Raw genomic sequence first — 25,426 nt, forward strand, 5'->3', positions numbered from 1 at the left:
GTGTAGCGAGTGTGCATGCTGTTTCTGCAAATGAGTTCCGCTCTTTGGGAAAAATAGGACAAGTACACGAAAAACAAATTTGTGATAATCTCGACAACAATGGGACCAATTTGAAAGATAGACAGCCGATATGATGTAGATTTATTTTTATTGACCTCCGTCATACCTGTAAGGTGCTGTTTGCAATGATGTTTCCCCTTACCCATCCTCCATTTACCTCATGTTTATCTTAATTGCTACGTCTTTCTGATTTATGTATAACCGTTCATACTATTTCTCTTTACAGCCCTTGCACAATTTAACTCTGAAACAGTCGATGATGTCGTTTACGATGTCAGCGTGGATGACAATGTTCAGCAGCAACAAATAGGTATGTACCACAAATTTCTTTTAAATCTGATTAGATGATTTTAAATCCTGTGCTCCATTACCTATATAAACAATTACTTACAAGTAATGATGCAATTTACTCTGGGCTAAAAATAGTTTGGAGTCATTTATTAAGGCTCCTTTATAATATTATGAAACTGATCAAAATCAAGAAACCTAATGAAGTGTTATCGAAAATGTATCAGTTTGTTTAAAACCTCCTAGAGTCGATTCAATGAGGTCTGGATCTGGGTAAAGTTGATCATTTAAACATTTACCTTAGAGCACAAGGATTCCATTTAAGGAAAAGCTGTCCATTCTGTAAGTGCTGCATTGAGGCCATAGAATCAGCCAAGTCCAGCCTTCTACGGTAAAGACTTTACCATCTGTTGAAAAGTGTCCACACCTGTTCTGTTGATTGTATGTGGACCATTGCAATGTTTAGATAGAAGCAAACAGTTCATAGAGGATTATTAGAAGTGGCAAAAACAAATTTATTTGGTGGCCAAATTGCAGTTGCAAATGTGAATGTAAGTTAAGGCCCCATGGCAATGCAGAGGTATCAACATCACAAAGCACTGACCCAACAATCACCTTTCAACCACGACTGGTGCCAATTTACCACACCCAAGCACACATGGGAAGGTCAATCTTTCCTCCAACACAAGGAACATAGATGAAATAAGTCAGCACAAGAAATCATCGGATCCGTCACCTTTGTTTCAATGGTAAGAATCTGCTTGTGGGTTGGATATGCTGCTCAGGTCAGTGCTTAAGGTATCAAGAAACCAATACCCAGATAGTTAGAAATTCATAATCCTAAATCCTAAAACTTTACATTTGATTGGTTTCTTCTCCTTTGAGGTGAGGAGATATCAGCCAGAGGAGTGTGTCTGCCAAAGTATACCTGCCACTGTGGGTTTTAAGGGAAAACTCTTCAGAAAGCCACTGCCCATCAGCATCACCGTCTTTCAACTCACTGAAGACATCTTCTATATGTTCTCTAAATTGCACTGTTTTTCTTTCCTTTTGCTATAGATTATGACTCAGTGTCTTCATCATCATCATCATCTCAGAAAATTAGCATCATAACAGGCTCATCGCTTACTCCAGTAGTGAAGAGTAAGTATTAAACATTAGGGTTCACAATCTTAAATGATGTGTTGATGATAGAATTGGCGAATGCCAACAAGGCTTTTGTAAAGCCTCATGATTTTGAATAGATTTAGAGTAAACAATAGTGCATTGAAATTTGATGACAATGCAAGTTAGCGCAAAAAAACTCTTGATCAAATATATTAGAAATACAAAGCAAATATGCCAATACACCTACTTGAAAAATTGCAGGTATGAAACAATGTACTGTCAACGTTCAATAGTAGAGCAGAATGGAATAACACGACTTAAAGCTTTCTCAGCTACGGAATATGCATTGAATGTAAAATAGCAATGATGTTTGTAATGCTCTTAAGGACTATATTGTATTGGCCAAACTTACTTCTTCTCTCTCAAGGAATCTGGTCAAATTTATTCACCCCAAACTACTGTATTTCTCAAAATTAATTGGTGATGTGCTTTAAGATCTGGAAACCTCGTATACTTAGCTGTTTTAATGCATGTCTGGTGTGTAAGTGGCAATAAATACAAGCTAATTCAATTGACACAGTTCAGACACTGATGAACCGCAGCATTGTGTGGGATGTTACGATCACGTTTTAAAATGTGGCAAAGGCAGTTCCGTGTCGTTACGGCCCCGTGCACATCTGCTACTGTTTGTCCCTTGGACACAGTAACTGAAGTCATTGATTAGCCAAAATGTAGGGTAATGTATAGGATCAGGTTTTGCAAACAGTCCAATCAATTGATTGATGTCTTAAACGCTCTTAATACACTTTCATTTTGTAAGTCGGAAGTCTCTATTTCTGTAGTAGTTATGCTTAGCTCAAAGTTCCGATATTCGTTAGTATGGAAATACAAAAGAACAAAAGCGTCGTTATGGTAAAGGAAAGGAAGTCAACTGAATGATTGTCAGGTATATGGAGTAAGAAGCATTCTGGTTTATGAATAAGATGACAAAGTGCAAAGCTGGAGACAGGTAAGTGAACTCCACATATGAAGACTTGGAGCGGAGTCTACTGAAAAGTGTAGCACATGCCCAAGTGAACATAAAACTCTAACCACACAAACAAGTGAAGCACAATCTTAAACTGAGTATCAATACTTGGAAAAGTATGCCTAACCACACAGTCTGGTAGTCCTTGTAGAGGTGAGTGATCACAGAATAATTGTCATGATTTCCATTCCAGCAATCAACACCGCTCACAATGGCCAAGTGTGCAGCACCTGGGGAAACTTTCACTTCAAAACCTTCGATGGAAATGTCTTCCAATTCCCAGGCACCTGCAACTATGTATATTCTTCTCACTGCAAGAGCAGCTACGAAGACTTCAACATCCAGGTCCGAAGAACGGTGGAAAATGGCGTCACCACCATCAGTCACATGACGATGATGATCGATGGAGTAGTCATTGAAATCACCAAGAACTCCATTTTGTTCAACGGGAACCCGTAAGTATTGAACTATGACTGATATGTACTGTTACTAGCACTTACATCAAACTGGCATTCCTGACATTTATATTCTGAGTATACCATGCACCAGTGTTTCTAAAGCAAGCCCCTGTGTCAGCCCCTGTTTTCCTTTCTATGCACTGCTAAGTAGATTAACGCCCTAGTCACGCCATTGCAATGTGAATGATCCTAGGAAAGGCTGCATGTGTGGTTGTCGCCCAGCCAAATATTGCAAATAGATGAGAGCTGTTCAGAAGAAGAAACGCCACTCCATGCTTGATTACATGCCTCTCTCATAAGAATCCGCATTTATTCCTGGTCATTATCTCATCATGCCACCCGTAAGACGCACCTATGAAATATATGACATATAAAGGACTACTTAAAGGTACTCTAGGAGCCTTCCTCGTACTGCAATCAAGAGATTTTAGAACGTATGACAAGCTTGTTGATCAGATTTATTATAAAGCAACATGTTTCCATGTGGCACTTCCTGTTACTGTTTATATTACAGTTTACTATTACTATCCAAACACTCAGTGTTATTGTCACACAGTTTAAGGGTCCTAAGGCAAACATTAGGCATATTATTGTTCCCTCGGCACTGTACTGAAAATGTGTTAGTGGTGTATGTCACCGAAAATATCTTCCAGGGGTCGTTGATGCTCAATGATATAAAACTGTCAATCAATCACTCAATCAATAAATCAATCAATCAATCAATCAATCAATCAATCAATCAATCAGTATTTGTGGAGACGGCTGTTTCCCCCTTGGGGTATCCAGGCATTGAGGTCTCGTTAGTCTCTAGTCTAAAAGAAGGGTCTTGAGTCCGAAGTCTGCCAGTGTTGGTGCTGTTTGTAGGTGGAAGGGGGTTGTTCCAGGACTTGGCTGCAAGGTAGGAAAATGAACGACCTCTGCTGTGGCTCAGGCGGATGCAGGGGACGTGAGCAAGTGTGAGAATAGTGAAGCGCAGTTCTCTGGTAGGCTGGTAGAAGTTTAGGCAGTGATTGATGTAGGCTAGACCCTGGTCGTAGGGAGCTTTGTAGGTGAGGATCAGCATCTTGAACTGGCATCTCTACTGTATGTGGTGCCAGTGGTGTTTCTTGAGGTGGGGTGTGATCCATTTGGGGAGGTTAAGGATGAGTCTGGTGGCTGTGTTCTATATAGTCTGGAGTCTGTTGAGGAGTTGGGTGGTGATTCTAGTCTAGAGTACATTTCCATAGTCTAACTGGCTGGTGAAGAGGGCTTGTGTGACCTTTTCCTAGTGTTGATGGGGATGCATCTGAAGATCTTCCGGAGCATGCAGAAGGTGTGGAAGCAGATAGAGGAGGTTGTGTTGACCTGTTGTTTCATAGTGAGTTTCCTGTCCAGGATGATTACAAGGTTGCTGGCGTGGTCTGTTGGTTGTAGGTGTGGAACCGAGCTCCACAGGCCACCAGGTGTTGTTTCACCGTGAGGTGTTTTTTCCAAGGATCACCACTTGCATCTTGCCTGTGTTGAGCTTCAGACAGCTGGTCCTCATCCAGTTGGTGACGTCCATCATGGCATTTCGGAAGCTAGTTCTGGTGGTGGTGGGTTCTTCCATCAGTGAGAGGATGAGTTGGGTGTGGTCTGCATTTAAGATTACATTGAGTCAGTGGGCTAGGACGATGTTGGCCAGTGGTGACATGTAGGTGTTGAAGAGGGTGTGGCTGAGTAATGATTCTTGAGGGACGCTGCAGACGATGGTCTTGGGATTGGAGATAAAGGTCGGATTCTCTGGTTCAGTACTGTTAGGAAGGATGCAATCAATTTGAAGGCATCGCCCAATGTGGTGGAGTCTTTTGACGAGAGTGTGGTGGGGTACGGTGTCGAATGCCTCTGAGAAATCGATGAGGATCAGGCTGCTGTTTCATCTTGGTCGAGGAGGGATCTGATGTCGTCGGTTGTGGCGATCAGGGCAGTTTCTGTGCTGTGGTTGGTGTGGAAGCTGGATGGAGAGGTGTTGAGTAGGTTCTTTCTTTCTAGGTATTCAGTGAGCCAGTGTTTGATGACTTTCTCAAGGACATGGGTGGAAAACGGGAGAAGTGAGATGGGTCAGCATTTTTTGAGTTCGCTGAGGTCAGCGGAGGGTTTCTTCAGGAGGGGTCTGGCCTTTGTGTGCTTCCATGCTTTGGGAAATACAGCTGTGGTGATGTTGAGGATGGTGGGAAGTGCACTACAGATTTCTTTGTGTCTGAGGTTGAAGGCGTGGTCAGGGCCGATGTCCTTTTAAACATCCACTAGTGGCGCGTGCATGCAGCAGTCAGTTAATTTGTTTTACAAATAGAGCTAGGATGAGAACTACAGCCTGTGGAATCCAACATATAAAACAAAGGAACGTATTAAGAAGTTGGCTTTCTCTGGCATTTCTGCTTCACATATGTAGAAGAGAGTCATTAGTTCAGGGAGAGTCATTAAAATAGGGATAATACTACTTCGACTTTTAAGCTTGAGGTTTTCGGCAGTGACAGTAAAGACCATGTTGCATCTTTCTCTCTAAAGATATAACTGGTACAGTGTTATTTTTCTCCTCTAATCGCCATTTGGAAGTTGTCAGTGTATATGCAGTGTGCATTCGTTTCTTAATATCCTTATTTAATATTGAAATTGAAACCATTATCCAAAGATGACACACAAAGTTCAAAACATTTTCTGTCCTTCAGAATACTGGTACCTTTCAGCCAGTCTGGAATCCAGATTCAGAAACATGGAAGTTACGTGAAAGTCAGTGCCAAGCTAGGCCTGGTCGTCATGTGGAACGAAGCTGACAACCTCCTGGTAAGTACAGCATTGGCGGCCTCTGTCATGACCTTACACAGTCGGTCGGGGTGTAATGGATAAAGTCATAATTTGCCGCTAGGGTTCTATCAAACTGTGAAAAAACTGTAATCTGGCAAGGAAATGGGAGTACCCCCCCCCCCCCCCCTGATGAGTTTCTGGTTGCTGCTCTCCTTTTTCTGATAGACCCACTGAGGAATTTCTACAAATAAGGGGTGAATCCTAAATTTGTGATTGTACAAATTTCTTATTCTAGTCAGACTTCTGAACTTGGAAATGCACTTCGTGAGGATGTAAACTCTAACAAAATCATGATTTCTGGAGGTTTTTGTTTTGCATATGTAAGTTGAACGTTCAGTCTCAGAGAACTTTGAGAATCACACATTTATACCATGCAAGGAGGAGCAGCCTCCATAAAGGAAAAATGCATGAGATTTACAGACAAGCATGGCCCAAAAAATGACAAATTTGGTCATTTGAGCCACAGGCACATGGACACCTCGATGGAACAAAACAGTTAACTACACATAGCTATCTTACTGAATAAATATTTTGATTTTATTGATAGAAATAAGAGAGTATACCATGGAAATGACACTTCAATGAAAACATTTGCTGATTTTATAAAAACGTCACATGGAAGGGGGCAAAAAAATCATTATGCCAAGAAAACCAAATAGTGCAAAAATTTTCGAAAGCTACATCAATACTCTGGTCTTCTACCACCGAAAGCCAAGTCTCCCAGTTAATTGTTCTCCTTTCTCTCGATACAGCTCGAACTGGACGACAAATACGCCAACCAAACCTGTGGGCTTTGTGGAGACTACAATGGCATTTCCGAAAACGAGTTTCTGTCCAATGGTAAATATTATATCATTCGTTTCCTCCCACGGTGGTCAGCAGGTGTGCTTCTGTGCTCTCCACTACACATGTCCTCTTGTATATCCATGCGTATGTCCACTCCCATCCCCCCACTCTCCTCAGAGTTACTTCTGGGAAGAGGCAATCATCTGCACCTTTTAATACCGAGAAGGGGCCCCAGCAGGGCCTGTGAGCTGCAGCTGCGGTTCCTGGAGGCCAGAAGTACCCCAGGGTTGGGAGGAAGGTGACCTGCTGTGGCTCACCACTGCACAGATGCACCTTTTTGCAAGCAGTCCAATCTTGGGAGTTTCTCCAAGCACTCTGCTGGCACCCTTGAAACAGCGCTTTTCTTCTAACCTTTAGCCATGCTGTACAGTATCCCTGCTCTGCAGCATGGCTAAAAGACATTGCCAAAGTCTACAGTTCTAGTATAGGTCAAAGTTATTTGCTTTGTCAATGCTTGTTAGTTTGTGAGCTCCACCATCAGGCCATTGGGATGGGCTCTGAGAATAATTGTGCCCAGACTCATGGAAAAGTATTGCAATTGTACAGGGACTGAGCATGTATAAGTGGTACATACCTGGCTTCCTTTCTATTTAAAGGAGCATGACTCAGGTCTATGAAGCCATTTAGGCAACGGTGTGAATAAATCTTAAATAATATACTGAAATCTGATGGAAGAAATGGCTCACTTCACACCCAACAGTGGGGTTACATGCTAATTGACGTGGGGTTTGTGGAGGTCACTTTTCATAGCACATCACTCGACGGGCTTTCAGGATGAGGCCAAAGACTATTGAATGTTCTCAAGTGCAGGGATATTCTTTTTGTCCAAGTTCTATAAAATGAAGTATAATCAGCGAAACTGGAATTATGCGGCAGGGGAGGGCCACATTATGCGACAGGTTTGAGTAAATTAGGCAGTATAAAAAGGCATATTATATGGCGTAGTGTGGCACATTTTGTAATAGTATTACTTAATTTCTTCTTCTTCATTTTTTACACCTGTTATCATTGTCGGGGAACTGGTTTCACCTCATTAGTACCAGTTTAACACCGAAACATAGCAAAGCTAAAGAAAGGTGACCGGTCAACCGTTGCAAAGGGCCTTCTACCGCACAGAAACATGTGTTGCTGTGTCTTTAGTAATGTTTGAGCATTTTGAGCGACAATTTGTTTTTGGTAAAAACAGCAGATTACATGGCAAATTTGTCAAATCTATAATTATGCAAAAATTGCTGCAGCTGCATAATCACATAATCCTCTGAGCATAAATCAGTAAAGAAACACGAAAGTCATATGTAACGTGGTGTACACTTTGGTCTGCAGGTATTCAAATAACTGAAACCCAGTTTGGAAACCTGCAGAAGATGGATGGCCCAACAGAACAGTGCGAGGATACACCGCCTGCTCCACAGACCAACTGCACCGATTTTGTAAGTTTTGGCATTTCACCTGAACTTGAGGCGTAACAAGGAGAAATATCTTTATTTTTCCTAGTTGGTTTCTCTTTCTAAATGTGCTGTATTCTGCAGAACACTTAGAAGAAAGAAATTGCTCTAAGGATTGTTTTCATGCAGGAATGTGTACCTTTCTGCAGTAAAACAATCCTGCATGTAAATCAGGCTCCCTTGCACCATAGAGCAAGGGTGTCTGTGTTTGTGACAGGCTGTACTGATTGTGCCAGCGCAAGGAGAGGACAAGAATATACCACATCTTGATAGATATGGCACATACTTGCCCTCTTCCTTTTTTGCAGTGCATTTGTCTTGCTGCAATGTGTTGCGTTGTGTGAAAAAATAATAAATCTGCCCCATGATGTTTTTATTCTCTATGCATGTTACGGCCAACGTCTCATGCCTTCTGGGACTTTGTTTTCAGGAAAGCAAATGTGAGGCCATTCTTACTGGCCCTGCATTCCAGAGCTGCAACTCACTTGTTGGTGTCAGCGCCTACATTGAAGCCTGTGTGAAGGACATGTGCCAGTGCACCGATCCTCAAGGTTCCTCCTGCCTGTGTCACACCTTCTCGGAGTACTCCCGGCAGTGCTCTCATGCTGGCGGAGCCCCTAAGAACTGGAGGACAGCTGACTTGTGCCGTGAGTATCTACGGTTAAAGCGTGAATAGAGGCGTGTTTGAAGACAGATGCATTATTACTAGAAACATTCACAATGCAAGTCATTCCCCAGTCATCTTTTTTAAAGTCAGATGCAAAAACAGCATGACCCACTGGTTTTTAGTTAATGCAATTCTGTGTGGGTGATATTAAACAAAAAAATATTTTAAGATCTTAGCTACACTAAGTCAAGGACTAAATCTCAAAGCCCTCTTCAGAAATTCCTCAATAATAGGCCTCGGCGGTGAACTCCTCTCTGTTCGCAGAGTTTTCAGAGGTATCCGCATACTGCAGAGCACGCAGAGTTCCGAAAAATTACGATCCGCGAATATAGCGGAGTTTTTTTCCTCGCTCGCATTCACCAACGTTAAGTTGGAGAGCGAGAGTGAGGAAAATCCAGCACTAGGCCATCTCCCGGAGAGATTTCTCAATGCAGGGTCGCGGATGGTCTCAACTGCTCACATTGAACAAACATCCTTTCATGTTGAGGAAGCTGCGTCTCGAGTAGAACATCTACTCGAGTGGCAGAAAGAAGCAACGCCCTCTTGTCATGATGCCATTCGCTTTGATTTTCCAGCGCGGGACAAACACCCGGCGCTCAAAATCAGCACGAACGGCATGACCTCACACACTCCGCCGCTTGTGGAACTCTACGTAGCGTGGTGGAGTTTTTTGGTCACTTCGCAGAACTTCGCCCAGGTCTACTCAATAACATGGGAATTGTGATGTGTAGGAGGTAAGCCGGAGCAAAGACTATGGAGGTGTTTTCCTTGTATTTAACATCTTCGTTAAACCCACATAGGATTTAGCAAACAATGACCAGTAACAATATAAAAATTATAAATTTTACAAAGCAGATGCAGCACAAAAAACACTTACTTATGCTTTCTAAGCTGCTCCTGCCCTTGTGTTTTCTCAGACAGTACCTTGAAAATGATATAAACTAAAACACTAAGTATCTCGTTCATTAAACAAATGAGTGTCTTTGCTTTTAGTTATTTTGCTTCCTCGAGATTCTGCGATTTCCTTTCTACTATTCTTGACAGCAGTCTCTCAATTCAAGTTTATTTAGTCTTTGTCCACTGCATGAGGAACAATGAATAAACTCTTAGCCCGATATGCAACATATGTCCATGTTTTCTCCATTTCTTTAGTAATGACTGAAACACCAGGGACACCACAGAAAACACCATTTGCTGCGTTCCCATTTTTTTTGTATATTTAAAATTTAGGTGTGATGATTACATCCATTTACTCCACCCCTTTATCTTTTCATGATCACATTGCAGTAGGAGTATATGATATTTCCAGCTTTCTCACAGTAACATTATGGCGAGGAAACAGTAATTTGCATTTCCCTTGCAAGAAATGCCACTTGGAGAATGATTAAATATGCAATAAAATGGGCGTACATTGTAGCATTGTCCTACGTCAAATGCTAGATCCAGCTAAGGAGCATATTATCAAGGGCTGGCGATAAATATCGCAAAGCGTGCTTAGCGCTTGCATATTTATCGCCGGCTATCTCTGGAATTTATCGCCCGGTTAGCGCGTTATCAAAAGCGCGCATCGCCGAGGCGATAAAAATTCCTGAGATAGTTGGGATATCGCCAATTTCCATGGTGGAAAATGGCGATATCCTCGATGATAGGGCCTGTGGTGTTAGCCACACAATCCACCCCCCATGTTAGGTATGCCTTAGTCAGGATTTTAACAGACGTTAAATTCCTGCATTAAGGCTACTTAACACGATTTTATATATCGCTAACCCTCCTTGATAATATCGCAAAGCTGCCTTCGCGATATTATCCCATGTTGTTTTCACAGCCACGCCTCTTTTGCATTTCATTATCGATGCGAGGTGAGGCATGTGAAAAAGAGGCGATACGTCAAGGAATCACGCGCTAGCGTGCTCTTGATGATAATGCGATAATATTATCGCCGCTTTTGGCCCGAAAACGGGCTCTAAAGCGGCGATAATATTATCGTCGCCCCTTGATGATATGCCCCTAAATGTGTTGAAAGGCTCCAATACTGAACTCCTTTATGGTCTCTGCTCAGAATCTCGCTGCCTTTCTAGCCATCACCTCTCTCGTGTGTCCTGCACAAGCTGATGCTGTCCTCTAGCGGTAGTGTTTTTTTAATGAATGTGTATGCTGGTGTATAAATTAAAATATGCGCAGTAAACTGTGGTGAGATATAACCATTGCTTTTTTTCCCAATTTCAGCCATGCCATGCTCTTTCAACATGCAGTTCCAGGAGTGCGGATCACCATGTGCAAATACCTGCACCAACTCAGAGAGGACAGAACTCTGCGAGGAACACTGTACTGATGGCTGCTTCTGCCCCCCTGGTAATTCGAGCTCACATTCTCTTTGTCAGTTCCCAGCTCTCCCAGACCAAACATCTCTTTAGAGGAGCTGTCTGTTCACATTCTAAAGATCCCTTCAGGGGAGCTGTCTGCTCACATTCTAAAGACCCCTTTAGGGGAGCTGTCTGCTCACATTCTAAAGATCCCTTAAAGAGAGCTGCCTGCTCACATTCTAAAGATCCCTTTATGGAAGCTGTCTGCTCACATTCTAAAGACCCCTTCAGGGGAGCTGTCTGCTCACATTCTAAAGACTTCTTTAGGAGAGTTGCCTGCTCACATTCTAAAGACCCCTTTAGGGGAGCTTTCTGCTCACATTCTAAAGATCCCTTTAGGGGAGCTTTCTGCTCACATTCTAAAGACCCCTTTAGGAGAGTTGCCTGCTCACATTCTAAAAACCCCTTTAGGGGAGCTGTCTGCTCACATTCTAAAGACCCCTTTAGGGGAGCTTTCTGCTCACATTCTAAAGACCCCTTTAGGAGAGTTGCCTGCTCACATTCTAAAAACCCCTTTAGGGGAGCTGTCTGCTCTCTTTCCAAAGACCCCTTCAGAGGAGCTGTCTACTCACATTCTAAAGACCCCTTTAGGGGAGCTGTCTGTTCTCTTTCTAAAGATCCCTTCAGGGGAGCTGTCTGCTCACATTCTAAAGACCGATTTGGGGGAGTCTGCTCTCTTTCTAACGATCCCTTCAGGGGAGCTGGCTGCTCACAGTCTAAAGACCCCTTTAGGGGAGCTGTTTGATCTCTTTCTAAAAACCCCTTCAGATGAGCTGTCTGCTCTCTTTTTAAAGACCCCTTTAGGGGAGCTGTCTGCTCTATTTCTAAAGACCCTTTAGAGGAGCTTTCTGCTCTCTTTCTAAAGACCCCTTCAGAGGAGCTGTTTGCTCACATTCTAAAGATCCCTTTAGGGGAGCAATCTGCTCACATTCTAAAGACCCCTGTAGGATAGCTGTCTGCTCACATTCTCTTTGTCAGTTCCCAGCTCTTCCAGGCCAAAGATCCCCTTAGGAGTATTAGTGTCTGCTGTGGGTGCTACCATGTCTATGATCAGACCATATCCATTACAACATAAGGCTGGCCCCTGAATACTGTGGGCCGTGATACTGTACCCAGTTATCTGTAAACCTGCTTGATGTTTGCTGCTGAGCATCAAATGGGTCATGGCAACCTTCAATAAGTAGCCCCTGATCATCTATTGTCAATAGTTAGCTGCAGGTTATGGTTCACGGACCGGTCATGTTTGACTGGACAGATTTCAAACACAAGGCCACGTTTAATCCCAGAATTGGTGGGATGCTGCCACTTTTCCAACATCTCATTGCCATATTTGACTGCATCAGAAACTAAAATCACTTGATTGGTTAACCAGGATCAGGAATAGCTAATATGTAACTATGTTTGCCATGCTAGTATTGTATGGATTAGGAAGGGTATACACGGAAAGGACTTTAGCAGTGAGGTGTGTGTGTGAACATAAGCACCAATCTCTTTGAGCTATTGGAAGCACCAGTCAAGGTCAGATACACTAGTGGTGCTGATATCATGGGCACATCACTCATCAGTCTTATTTTTTGCTGCAGGAACTGTGTTGGATGACGTCAACAACTCGGGCTGCATTCCTTTGACCCAATGCGCTTGCACCTATGCTGGAGAAACCTATGCTACGGGCACTTCATATTCCACCCCATGCGGCTCATGGTAAATCCATTCATTGTATTACATTGCTGAACGCACAATAAGCTTGTTTTGCAAAGCGCCTGCAATTCTAATCATAATAGTGCAAGGACTCCCCTTAAAGAGTACATATGCAGATTCTTGATTTCCATTCAGAATCCAGGTGTGGCCCTTGGAGGTCTCATCCTGTGGTCTGTTTCGCAAAGCTGGGGCAAGTTGTTCACAGCATGGAAAGCCCTGAGGTGAGTGCTCCCAGAGACCTGTGCACGAACCCTTCAGACACCAAATACCAGAAACATCAGATCTCGGGTGCAGTGAGGACCCTGTCTGACCTGGCATAGATGGGCGAGATTCTTGGTGTCTGTAGAAAGAAAGGGAGGGTTAGAGGCCTACATTAAGTTACTTACACTGTTGGCCCCTTAGTAAACAGCCACAGTTAGTCTCAAGTAAAAAGGATCCAGTGTCCACTGCTGTGTCCCGTGTCCCTTGGGTCCCAAGCCAGATGTTGTTGCTCATGCAGGAGGAATGCAGGTTCTTTAGGCTTACAAGAGTCTTCACGCTAAACATTGGTTAATGGCGTCTGTATCTGCAGTGACCTGGGTTCAGGGAGGTGCCCTGTGACTGCCCTGGAAGAGTTGCATTGTAAGCCTGCTGATAGTGTCACTCAGCCACTGCAATCTGGGAATCCACTATTTATCTTGCACGGATTGTTGACCCAGGGTTTGTTCCAGATAATAATGTTTAATGTAATTTTCAGAGGAGTGACTTCTAGAAATGATTGAAATAGGAGGAACTGTGATAAGCCACCTTCGAATCCAGCTACCAGTGTGTGCATTCTTACAACTGCAGAGTTAAGAAACGTTCGAAGAATCAACACTGTCAGCATCATTTTGTGTACTTAGATATAACTATATATATTTTTTAGTTTTTAAAAACTATTAACATCACTATCATTTGTGAAAACAATTTGATAATTACTATATTTTTCTCCTTGCCTATTTATTCAAGAGTGTACATTAACATATTTTGTATTAGCCAGATTTAAAGTATATTAGGAAAGGTCAGTAGCCTCTAGTCTTTCCATTGATTTACTACTTAAATTTATGTTGGATACTATGATTGATGCATCTGCCACCAGCATGTTTAATACTTACCTTCCTAGTTGCAAGTTTTAGTTCGACTCATATGCATTTCTTTTATTGTATAATCACAAAAAATCTCCTACAATCTTCTTTCATTACTTTTTTCTATTAGCACCAACACCCGTACTTGTTTTTCCTGTACTTACTCAACATTTAAGTATTGACCATGACATTGGTATGATATCACAATTTACAAGCTTAGTGAACAGCGCAGTAGAACATGTGCTAAAGTCTCTAGTGAACTGATGCAGCCCTTGCTGACATTGCAGTAGTGGCCCACACACAGAATAGGTATCTGCAAATGTGGCCTGCTGGACGCCTGTTCTAATGCCAGCACTTGACCCTCTTTCATTCGGGGGTTGGTAAATTGAGCACTACAAGAGTGGGTAGCAGCAATTTATCTATCTGTATTGTTAGTTCTGTTTTCTGTCTGTCCTATCCATATCCTGCCTATTCTTCAGTATTTGGGGAGGCCACTAAATGAAATTTCCTTCCTCATCACTTCGTCATCGCCAAGAGACTTTCTTTGAATTAAGTGATTTAGCAAAAAAGAGAGGTAGAGATCCAGGCACTACGCTGTCCTAGAATGGCTTAATATCAAAATGTAGTGTCTGGCCCTAAGAAGTGGACAATACATCTATACCCCTCTTTTTGAATTTCGTCTATCTGTGCAGGCTGTTTGCAATAGAGAGGAACTATAGGTGGATGCTAGTTGATTAAATACCTTTAGGCCTCCGTTATGAGTAACCAGGAGCAGTGTGTGGGGGGGGGGGGAGGGGAGATACTGCTTTAAGCCATTTTAGTTTCCCCGTTTCTCCATGACTAGAAGAAACATGTCCACAAACTCCAGAATGAATAGTTCCTTACCCAGAGAATCCAGGCCTGGACTTTGGAGCAGAGCTGAGGGGACGGTGGACAGCCGCTGTGCCCAGCCCTGGATCACACTCTAAGGGCAGCTTTAGGGAAGCAGCAAATGCGCTACCCTCTTATCTTATGAAATTACCCACGAATAATTCACCACCTATTATTACTGCTCTGCTTCATTTCCAGTTCAATCTATTGTCATATCCATTCCTCTCTTAACATATCCTGGCAGATCAGTATTCTGCTTCTAATAGTTTATGGTTGGTTTATTGGTGTTGTGATTCATCTGTTGGACTGCCTCTTAGAATAAAAAGCCCTATAGTGTCTGGTCATCTGACCTCGAGAAGCTCATGCATGTTTCAAAGCTTTCCAGGAGATAACCTCAATTTAGGATCTGTTGTGTTGGTCGCGGTTATCAAGAAAATAGCCGTGAATATCAGATTTGTGAGCCAAGTCTCTTCAGTTTCCACCCTATTCTTGGCTCTGTTCTTAGTACTCCCTTGTACTAATGTTCTCTTTAAGTGTCCTGCCTTACCTCCTTAATGGGGGTTTAGAGTTTTCTCATTCTGCACAAAAGATGCGATATATCCTATATACCAGGTTTTCCACTTGACCTATTTTTCCCTTTGTCAATACAGCTATTCCTCTCCTTGATGTAACCATTCTTTGAAATTGTAGTTTCCTTTTAGAGTTGATCTATGGAGTCTATTTGCTATGTTCTGTGTGCAATTTCTGCGGTTTCTCATATTCTGTGACATACCTGTTTGTTTAAGATTATGATGAATTAGAGACTGTGAGAAAGGCTTAAGAGAAAGAGCTTTTACCATTATGGGTTTATGTGAACTAACACCCAACGCTTTGATATCAATTTGCCTTAAGCACAGTGATATTCAGTGGAGGGGAGGGAGGACTGAGAGTATGGACTGGCCCATTTGTTACTCCACCCACCTCTTTTTTCTATCCCGTGATTTCTAATCTCTGTTGTGAACCACTTTTTCAAAGTTTTTGTCTCCTTCACTAACTTTTTTGTGTATGTATTTTTGCATTCAATGAGCAAATTCACAACAAAAAAACAAATATACTTAAATGAACACATTAAAATGGCTGGCAAAACGAGTGCCAATAAATACAAATGTAATCCATTGCCTGACCAGCTAAGGATCTGACCTAGGCAAGTAAAAATTGTTTGAGGTTTTCTGCTGCAGGTTCTAAGTGCTGGGTGGTTTTGCGGGCTGCTCAACTCCTCCACGAGTCCTCTATTTCAAGGTGGAAACACCTGACAAAAACAAAAGGCAAAGTTAGACCCTCTGTGTGTTTCCAGAACGTGCTAGTCAATCAACACAGTAAACGGGCAAACATTTCCTAACATCAATTTCTCAATAATAAATTTGCATTTGTTGGACCACTGGCCAAAGAACAGCATCAAGGGGAAATTGTGCAGTGTTGCAGTTTTTCATGAATATGACGAAGTTGATGAAAGCCACTTTCTGAAAACTCACCAGCCCCTGTGCAAGGGGAATTTATAAATCCTACCCTATTCGCCTGAATGATTTAATTTGTTACAACTTCTGTAGGTTATTTGTAGTGTTTTCACATTGCCTCAGACGCAGACAATTGTTGAACTGTACTATGTGCTTAATTTGAGCTGGTAGTGCCGGTGGGGGCCACCATCACTCATTTTTTCTTACAGCACTTATTTTTCTGCATCAGAAATGTCCTTGATGGCCAGAGAGACAAAAACACACAAAGCAGAAAGACGGAAACCCCGTCACAGAGGAACCTGCAGGAGTGTGATAAAGGGGCAGGGAGTGTCTGGTAGTGGATTAAAGAGACTGGGTGGGTTCAAGTCTACGCGCAGCCCTGGTATTCAGGGCACAGCATTTCGTGGCACTGGCCACGGGCTTCTGGGCAGAGCCTTCAGCATTAGCACTCATTCTTTCCCAAATTAAGCTCTAACTGTATCTAACTTTTCTTTTTGTGTACAGCACGTGCGCTGGAGGACAGTGGAGCTGCAAACAACAGCCCTGTACTGGGACATGCTCTGTCGAAGGAGGTTCTCACATAGCCACCTATGATGCCACCCGATACACCGTGCACGGAGACTGTAGCTACGTTCTCTCAAAGGTATACGTCATTCAATCTAAAGATGTGTGCAGGTACTGAATACCCTCACTATGTCCAGCAGCAGTTTAGGGTGCAATGCTGAAAATACCCTCTTGGGTTTAAACAAAAGCGAATATTTGAAGGCATCTAACCATAATTCATTAACAAAATGTATATGTATCAGTTTTCATTGCTCTAATCTTGTAAGAGGACGGTTACTTTGCCTTATGGTGGCCCTAACCACCTCCAGCCCCGCCCATGCAGGTGTAAGGACCGGAAGTTTCGGCGTACTTGATTACTAATTGTGCTGTTTGTATAATAGCTCTGCGGAGGAAACACGTTCACTATCTTGGGAGAACTGCGCAAGTGCGGCCTGACGGACAGCGAGACTTGCCTGAAGAGTGTCGCCCTCAGCCTCAATGACGGACAGACGGTAAGCTCTACGACACACAAGCATCAGTGAGAGACCGGTACGTGAGAGGGACAGGCCTCGCCAAAGGGCCTGAATTAAACCCTGCGGTGATGTGTGGCAGTGTGCGGTGGGGAGTACAGCAGAAGATGGCTGAATAATGGACGTGACCTGGGAGGCGGTATGCTTGTGTAAGGAAAGTCATAAACAGTATCAGGCCCACACATCTGCATTGCTCGTGAGGTGCTGTGGTGGAGTGCTGGCACAGGCCCACTATCGACATAGGGCAGTATGTACACTTTGGAAACTTTCCAAGACATTCCTTTGCACACCTGCCTGTGTAGTCTGCCCGCGCTGGTGTAAGGTCTTCAAAAGGGCCTGGCTAACTCTTTTTTCTCTTCACTCCTTCAGGTCATTGTTATCAAACCCTGCGGCAGTGTGTTTGTGAACTGGATATACACCCAGCTGCCCGTCTCAGCGGGTAAGTCCCTCCTTGGAAGAAGCATCCGTGGCTGACATGCAGCCATCCTTTGTGTAGCCAATCCGCCTCTACTTCCTGTCTGGTACCTACACCTCTTAAAAGGCAGCTTCCGCATCAACTGGTCACGAGTGCTGTTCGGTTCGTTCGAGAAAATGGATCGGACCTATTAAAAAAATTAATTCAACCAAGCAACCTCTCCCTTTTCATCCTTACAATGGTTTTAGACAGTAACCAAACGGACATATTTTCAGTAAGACTTAAATAAAGAGATGTTGACATTTAACATGTCAACGCATTACAGGTCCTTCTGTCTAAGGGATGTCATCCATCCTTTAATAAAAACCGAGGCACTTAAATCAAAGACGTGATCGGAAGGCATGACAGGAAGATTTAAGAGCTGGTGGTAAGGGGGTGTGGCAGTCGTAGTGCCTGGCATTAAGGGGTGAGGCATATGGCACGTGAAGTATGTTTTATTGGGGAGGCATGGGTGTGTTTACTGCTTTTACTCTGAGGAGGCAAACTGGTTCACGTGTCTGGAGTTACTGAGTTAAGGGAATGGTGTTAAAATGGCTATAGAAAATGGCACAAATCTCTGAAATATGAAGTGAAAATTGTTTACTTGAGTTAAATTTGTGGGTCAGGCATGCGATGGATTGTACATAGTGAAGAAGTGCACGAGCAAATGTTGTAACATATATTGAGTGTCTAGATTTCGAGGTTACAAAGATTGTAAAACACACTTGGTATTTTAAACTGGACTGAAGTCGCCACCAGTTCACAGCAAGCGTGTTCGGGGTAAATAAAGCACGCGGGAAGCCTCAACTCTGATTAGATACTCAAGTGAACCGGTATTTCAATTAGTAAAGTGACAAAGATAAAAGAATAATGAAAATATCCCTGGAAATCCAGGCGACATCACCTTTCTAAACTGTTCAAGTGGTCATATCCCATAACAAGCTTCCCGAGCTGGGTTCTTTTACCGACCTTCTTTGCTAAAAAGTATTCTGTTCTCTTCATTTCCAGCCAATGTCACCATCTTCAGGCCATCCTCCTTCTTCATCATTGTGCAGACACAGCTTGGTCTCCAGCTTCAGATCCAGTTGATCCCCATTATGCAGGTCTATGTGAGCCTGGAGCCAGAATACCAGGGGAAAACCTGCGGTAAGGAAATGGGATCTCCGTACCCGCCTCCTCCCTATGCTCATCCAGTAGGCGCATTGTGCAAAAGTATCTGATGGTTTGTTCTGCTTCCCTGAAAAGGTCTCTGTGGAAACTTCAATGACGTTCAGGCCGATGACTTCACAGCCATCAGTGGGATCGTAGAAGGGACTGCGGCCGCCTTTGCAAACACCTGGAAGACTTCTGCGAGCTGCCCCAATGTGAAAAACATCTTTGAGAATCCCTGCACTCTCAGCATTGAAAATGGCAAGTGAATTTTGAGTCAACTAGATGGATGGTTGTTGTAAGTTCTTACCTATGATCTTGGCTGTTCGTCAATATCTTCTGTGGGCAAAGCGCTGCCTAGTTTACTAGCACCACGCTCATGCTTCTACCATTCCTTTTTAATAGCATGGATTTGAGGGATTCAGCTGGTTTCATTATTTTCTCTAACAGATGAGCACACAACAAGACTGACTTCTCTCACCATAGCTGAGCTAATCTATCCTGGAGGTTTACATCCCACTTGCATTATTCAATGTTGACCTGTTTCTGCGGTTCTCCAGAGCTCAAACCTTCCAGTGAATGGCCACTCGTAACTAACCATAAATATCTCTTTCAACGTTTCAGTGCTTTAAACACCCTTAAATTGTGGATCAGGTTGAGGTGGATCAGGTTGAGCTAACTTCAATGAAACCAACCTGAGCTGGAGATGAGTCATTTTAGGGGGGAAAAAATCTAATCTCTTTTGGACGAGTTAGGGCTTCCAACAGAAGGTCGATTACATCGCTGTTTTGAACAGCCACAAGAAACATGCATAGACCTAAAGTCAAATTGTGATTTCCACCATAAACCTGTTCAGTTAATAGAATAAGCAGCAGGTGATCATGTGCCTGCAGTGAAACCGAGGTCCGTAATGTCTCTGTGTTTGTTATTTCAGAGAAGTTCGCTTCTCACTGGTGTGGGTTGCTGACTGACCCTACTGGACCCTTTGCTAGCTGCCATGCTGAGGTGAACCCTGCCACCTATTACGCTGTAAGTCTTGAACATTGGACTATTACAGATATTGAAATTGTTGATTTAAACCATTGTGTTGCTTCTACTGTCGTGATACTCATGCTTTCTACTTATTGCTGCGTTGCACACCAGGATAGGGAAGAGATAATGGTGTTACTGAGTCTCTACTACTGTATTAATCACACCCCATTATACAGCATACCTGCAAAGGCAACTGAAGCAATTTCATTTTTTAAGCGTCTTGTGGGTTTTGCTGAATTTTAAGAGCGGACTTTTTCGGTTTTCCTTAGAACTGTATGTTTGACACCTGCAACTGCGAGAAGAGTGAGGATTGCATGTGTGCCGCCCTCTCCTCTTACTTCAGGGCATGTGCTGCCAAGGGCCTACCCATAACCGGATGGAGAAAGAACGTCTGCGGTAAGTGAAATCACTCATTCTTTGTTCTTACTGTCTCTATTTTTGCAAATGTTCATCTTTGGGAAAATCTTCTAGAGAGATCAGGGGCTGTGGGGGATTTGCCACTGACCTGTTTTCAATCATTTATAGGTATTGCTAGCTGTTTTAGAGAAGTTTCAGTACATTATCATCTGCCCAGGTCCTTACCTTAACTAAAACTGCATTTGTTACTTCTTAAAATTGTATTCTGGTTCCAAAACATAACAGATGGGTTGTTTTTCTGACAGTTTCCCCCCACAAACAGGCAACCTTTTAGCTCTCTGCACCAGAACATCTTAGATCTGGACTTTGGCATCGGGCAGTGATGGCACTTGCCCAAGTTCACACTGTGCACTAGAGCTTGTTACTCAGCATTGTACCTTGGGGTTGATGCCTGCCTGTTTCCCTGGCAATTGCTTGTCTTCGTGTTAATATGTAACCTGCTCCCTTTACAGCCAAATATACCACTGCCTGTCCCAAGACAATGACCTACAGCTACTCGGTGAACTCCTGCCAGCCCACCTGCCGCTCCCTGAGTGAGCCTGACTTGACCTGCAGCGTTAAATTCGTGCCTGTGGATGGGTGCACCTGCGAGAAAGGAACCTACATGGACGAATCCGGCAAATGCGTGCCAGCTGCTGTCTGCCCTTGCTATTTCATGGGAACCGCCGTGCCCTCTGGAGAGGTTGTCCATGACAACGGCATTCTCTGGTAAGCTGATGGCGAGGGTCGCTGTTCTACATCAACTTCTACATCAGCTGCGGCATGCTGTATTGGAGTTTGCAATTGAAGCCCTGTCTGATCTCTGCCTATATTTGTCATTGGCATGTGTCATTGCCATTCATAAATGCTAGCTTCTGATTCCTTAATAGGCTTGTTTGTCCCTCCTTAGTTCCCCCTTGTCTTCATTTGTAACCTCCTATGAGGACTGGCCCTTTTACTTCGGTTGTTACATGGTATGTCTTTTTTAGTCTGTAAGCACTATTTTCTTTAATGAGTTTCTCCTACTGCAGGCATGACATACTTTCCTGCAACATTCAGTATGCCATGCGTGCTTTGACTTTCCTAGCAGTCCAGGACAATGGCGGCCGCTTCTTTGAATAGGTCTCGCATTTACAAGAGTTTGAGCTATTGCCATTGTAAATGACACTGCATTTTATCTATGTGTTAATTAGCAAAACAGATAAATAGAAGCCATTTTCATTTACAATGCTGATGGCTTAAACTCTCGCAAATGCTAGACCTGTTGCATTGCAAATGCTTGTTATCAGCTGGAAGCACTGAGGGGTAAAGCCGATCGATCCTCTTGATGAGGGGCTGTACTGCCCGGCTCCTGGCTGTGCGACAACTTGTAGATTCCCTAAGAAATCAGGTCCCGCTTAGAAATAAAGAAATGACCCACAGTAAACTGCCAATGGAGAAGCACAATAACATTACAATTCAAATATCGATATGTTAAAAGTTTTTAATTTCCGAGATTCTCCAGCCTAAACATTGTAAATGTATTTTCGTGAATATCCCCTCGGGTCAGCATGCATTCCCACGTACACAACCATTGAAATACTTCTCTCTGGAAAATATCCCAGTGCAGAAATGTCCCAACGTTTTGCCTTGAAACTTCAAAATAATAACGGAAACTGTTGAGTCCCGTGGACGCTTGAGCAGGGAAAATCAACCTAAATATACAAATGAAAGTGAGTGTCAAAAAATGAAAAGGTCAATTTTTTCCAACTCGAGATCTGATGCTGTGTCTTACCTTTCTTCCTGCAGCACCTGCACACAAGGGCAGCTCAGTTGCATCGGATCCTCGAAGCCAGGTAAAATCCATCCTCCTTCCGACTCTTCCGTTCTTCTCAGACAACCTCTCCTAAGTGGCCTGACAGGATCTGCTTCATTCGCCTAAGGGGGGGCACCTACGTAACCATTTGGTGGAAACCTATAACCAGGGACATCGTGTGAGGGACAGGAGCTACAGGGGTGGGGGTTGCATTTTAAGGACTGGCCGCTTGGCAGATGTTCAGGTTTTAAGTTAGAAATATCCACGTTTCCGGTTATTTACTTTATGACCTATCTTTCACTCCCCCAGAATGCTCTGCGCCCATGGTCTACTTTGACTGTGCCAATGTCACTGCTGGCACATCAGGAGCAGAGTGCCAGAAAAGCTGCCACACACTTGATATGCAATGCGTAAGTGCCTATTGGGGTTCAGTTTCCTTTTCGAATGTGTGAATGGCTGCCATACTGGATGATGTACTGCGAGGATGAGAGCATATAACTGCATCAGGAATAGACGTGTACCTATTGCACCAACAATCTTGTCCCAAATGTGAGTCTGGAACCCCGGGTTCCAGTACCAGATAGCAAAAGACCCACTATTCAAGGGTGCATTAGAAAATACCATCAGTCTACTCAATGTGTGTGTTTGGTTCTGCTTACCACTTTCTGTATGGGGGTGACGAGGTCAAACATTCTGTTCAGCTCATACGTCACTTCCGCCCGACGCAGCTTTTCCTAGGCCTGCACGCATGTGCTTGGAGCTCTGCGTGTTCCAGGGTCCTCTTCAGGAAGAGAGTGAACACAGCTCGTAGTTTCTTTTACCTGCCATTATGAACACGCTGGACCCTCAGTTCATGCCCCAAGGAGTGAGTATTCTGATACCCCTGTCTTTTCTTGGCTTTCACAGTACAGCACCCATTGCACCTCCGGCTGCATGTGCCCTCAGGGGCTGGTGTCCGATGGCAAAGGCAACTGCATCAAGGCAGAGCTCTGCCCGTGCGTGCACAACGATGCCGTCTACCAGCCCGGGGATACCATCAAGGTCAAATGCAACACCTGGTGAGTTTCCTATTTTCTTGTGTAGTTGCTCTCTTCACAAAATGTTTCACCATGCACGTTTAGACTGCGAACATCTCAGTGGTTATGTTCACTGCGCTATAAGCTGTAAAGGACAGGTGTACACCAACAGTCCAAGCGATAGTAGTTCCAAATCATCCATGGAGCCCAGGGGTGTAAACAGATGTTTGTGTCAGGTGACTTGATGTCGGATTTTGGTATCACATCTGTGTATTTTACGCAAACGTCGATCACTTATGTCAGCTTGGAACATAAAGCAATAGTAGCCATATATGCAACGTCAGCCAACGTAGATTTCCTCACAGCCACCCCTTACCTCTACGCTATGTTTCTCTGCTCTAACAATCCCAAAGCCTTGCTGCTTGGCTTGTGTCTAGCGCCTCACCCGCATCATTGTGAAGGTCTTAGGACCTCCTCGCTGTTTCGTACAGGCACGGGTTCAACAAGAAACCTCCGGAGCTCAGACAGGGAGAAGTCTGACTTCACCTGGCCACGCCCACTTTCACTGTTAACCTTTAGAAACATTTGGGGCTAACCAGAACTAGGCCAGGATGTGGTTCATTCACTGTCAGCTAGCTTTTTCATTCTTGTCTAACAGCCCCAGTGTCTTTTCAATTCTTTATCAGGAGTAGGAGCCCATCCTCAATGCAGAAGCCTCGGTGACCCCAGAGCTCAACGAGGAAATCCATACTGGGATTCGCATTTTTGCAAACAAATACTCAGATTTAGATTGGAGACATTTCAAATGTGATTTTCATAGGCAGTTATCCCGCAAAGTTTTTCTGCCTTTCATCAGTAGTCCCAGGAAAACGGACTTCGTGTTGAGTGTTTTTTCTGGCTAAATTTCAAAGCACAGTAGAAATAACTGTAAAAGAAATAAGAAGACTGAACACATTTGTAATATGATGTATTCCCTCTTTATAGTCAATGTAAGAACCGGATGTGGGAATGCACCAATGATCCCTGCCTTGGGACATGCGCTGTGTACGGCGATGGACACTACATCACCTTCGACGGCAAGCGGTACAGCTTCAACGGAGACTGTGAATATACCCTGGCCCAGGTGAAATGCTCGTTTTCAGCTGGTCAAATGTTCAGTGGGTTTGATACAGGAGCCCCATCCAGCAATTAACTCAATGTACTTTACCTCCTCAGGACCACTGCAACAGTGACAAAGCCAGCAGCAGCTTCCGAGTGATCACTGAGAACATTCCCTGCGGCACCACTGGCACCACCTGCTCCAAGGCCATTAAAATATTCTTCGCTGTAAGTAGAGTCAGCAATAACATTTGCAACATACTTTATGTTTAAATGTCATCCACTCCTTGAGACTTTTCTAACAATCACTACAGTTCTTTCTTTTGTGGGTCTTCATCACGGACACCAAAGCAAACAGATTAAGTAAGCACTCATGTAGTCTTGAGAAGAACAGCAGGAAAAGATAACACAATATAAATCTTTGCTTGTTACAAACCTTCAAGGATCTGCATGTGCTAGCTTGGGACATGATCAATGATGATTCTTGGCTTAGTTGGAGTCTTTATTAAGGGATAACATTTTATAAATCAGATAACATTCTGCTACTCAGCAGTCTTTGTACATGTCTTTAATACTTCCGTAGTCTGAAAGGTCAGGTGTTAGAAATTTGGTCTCTAGCTGGCAGAGGTATGCACCCTGTCCAAGTAGGGACCACAATCTTAGTCAGGGTAAGTGAGATACACACCCTAAATTAACCTGTGCTCACCCTCTGGTAGCTTGGCACAGAGCAGTCAGGTTTAACTTAAGAGGCAATGTGTAAAGTATTTGTGCAACAGTTACAATAGTAAATGTTAGAAAAATGGAGTTTAATTTAATGAACAAAACAAGACCAAAATGACAAAAAATCCAATAAGTAGACTAAGAGTTAGGAATTTTTAAAGATGATATGAAATATGGTACTTCAAAGCATAAAGCGCCAAATATCTGGTCGCACTTGACTGGGGTGAATCCAAAAGTTTAGGCTGACAGAGTTGAAGCGCGGGTGGGATACAGAAACCAAGTTGGTTCCAATGAAAAGTACCTTGGTTGTGCCGTCGACCGACCCGATGCATGGAACAGAGGAGGCGATGCATCGTCGTCAGCCCGGCCGGATGTAGGCGATGCATCAGTTGTGAACCACGCATTTCGAGATACATCGTTTTAAAGCCACGCAGCTGGTGATGCA

General features: G+C 43.5%; 1 protein-coding gene across 1 annotated transcript in view; it reads left to right on the top strand.

The window, feature by feature from the left end:
* LOC146860907 (mucin-5B-like) overlaps positions 1-25,426 on the top strand; it is a 74,059-nt gene that overhangs the window by 4,852 nt on the left and 43,781 nt on the right. Inside the window, exons 2-23 of the mRNA XM_085644902.1 lie at positions 287-370; positions 1,408-1,491; positions 2,676-2,937; positions 5,628-5,742; positions 6,516-6,603; positions 7,933-8,039; positions 8,485-8,701; positions 10,948-11,073; positions 12,668-12,785; positions 16,753-16,891; positions 17,193-17,303; positions 17,691-17,760; positions 18,784-18,921; positions 19,021-19,185; positions 19,859-19,953; positions 20,226-20,352; positions 20,826-21,081; positions 22,141-22,187; positions 22,457-22,557; positions 23,054-23,205; positions 24,148-24,286; positions 24,379-24,489. Coding sequence (XP_085501028.1) covers positions 287-370; positions 1,408-1,491; positions 2,676-2,937; positions 5,628-5,742; positions 6,516-6,603; positions 7,933-8,039; positions 8,485-8,701; positions 10,948-11,073; positions 12,668-12,785; positions 16,753-16,891; positions 17,193-17,303; positions 17,691-17,760; positions 18,784-18,921; positions 19,021-19,185; positions 19,859-19,953; positions 20,226-20,352; positions 20,826-21,081; positions 22,141-22,187; positions 22,457-22,557; positions 23,054-23,205; positions 24,148-24,286; positions 24,379-24,489 — 2,852 coding nt within the window. The remainder of the gene's footprint in view (positions 1-286; positions 371-1,407; positions 1,492-2,675; positions 2,938-5,627; positions 5,743-6,515; positions 6,604-7,932; positions 8,040-8,484; positions 8,702-10,947; positions 11,074-12,667; positions 12,786-16,752; positions 16,892-17,192; positions 17,304-17,690; positions 17,761-18,783; positions 18,922-19,020; positions 19,186-19,858; positions 19,954-20,225; positions 20,353-20,825; positions 21,082-22,140; positions 22,188-22,456; positions 22,558-23,053; positions 23,206-24,147; positions 24,287-24,378; positions 24,490-25,426) is intronic.

The sequence above is a fragment of the Triturus cristatus genome, chromosome 3_1 (assembly GCF_964204655.1).
Source record: "Triturus cristatus chromosome 3_1, aTriCri1.1, whole genome shotgun sequence".
Classification (NCBI taxonomy): Eukaryota; Metazoa; Chordata; class Amphibia; order Caudata; family Salamandridae; genus Triturus; species Triturus cristatus.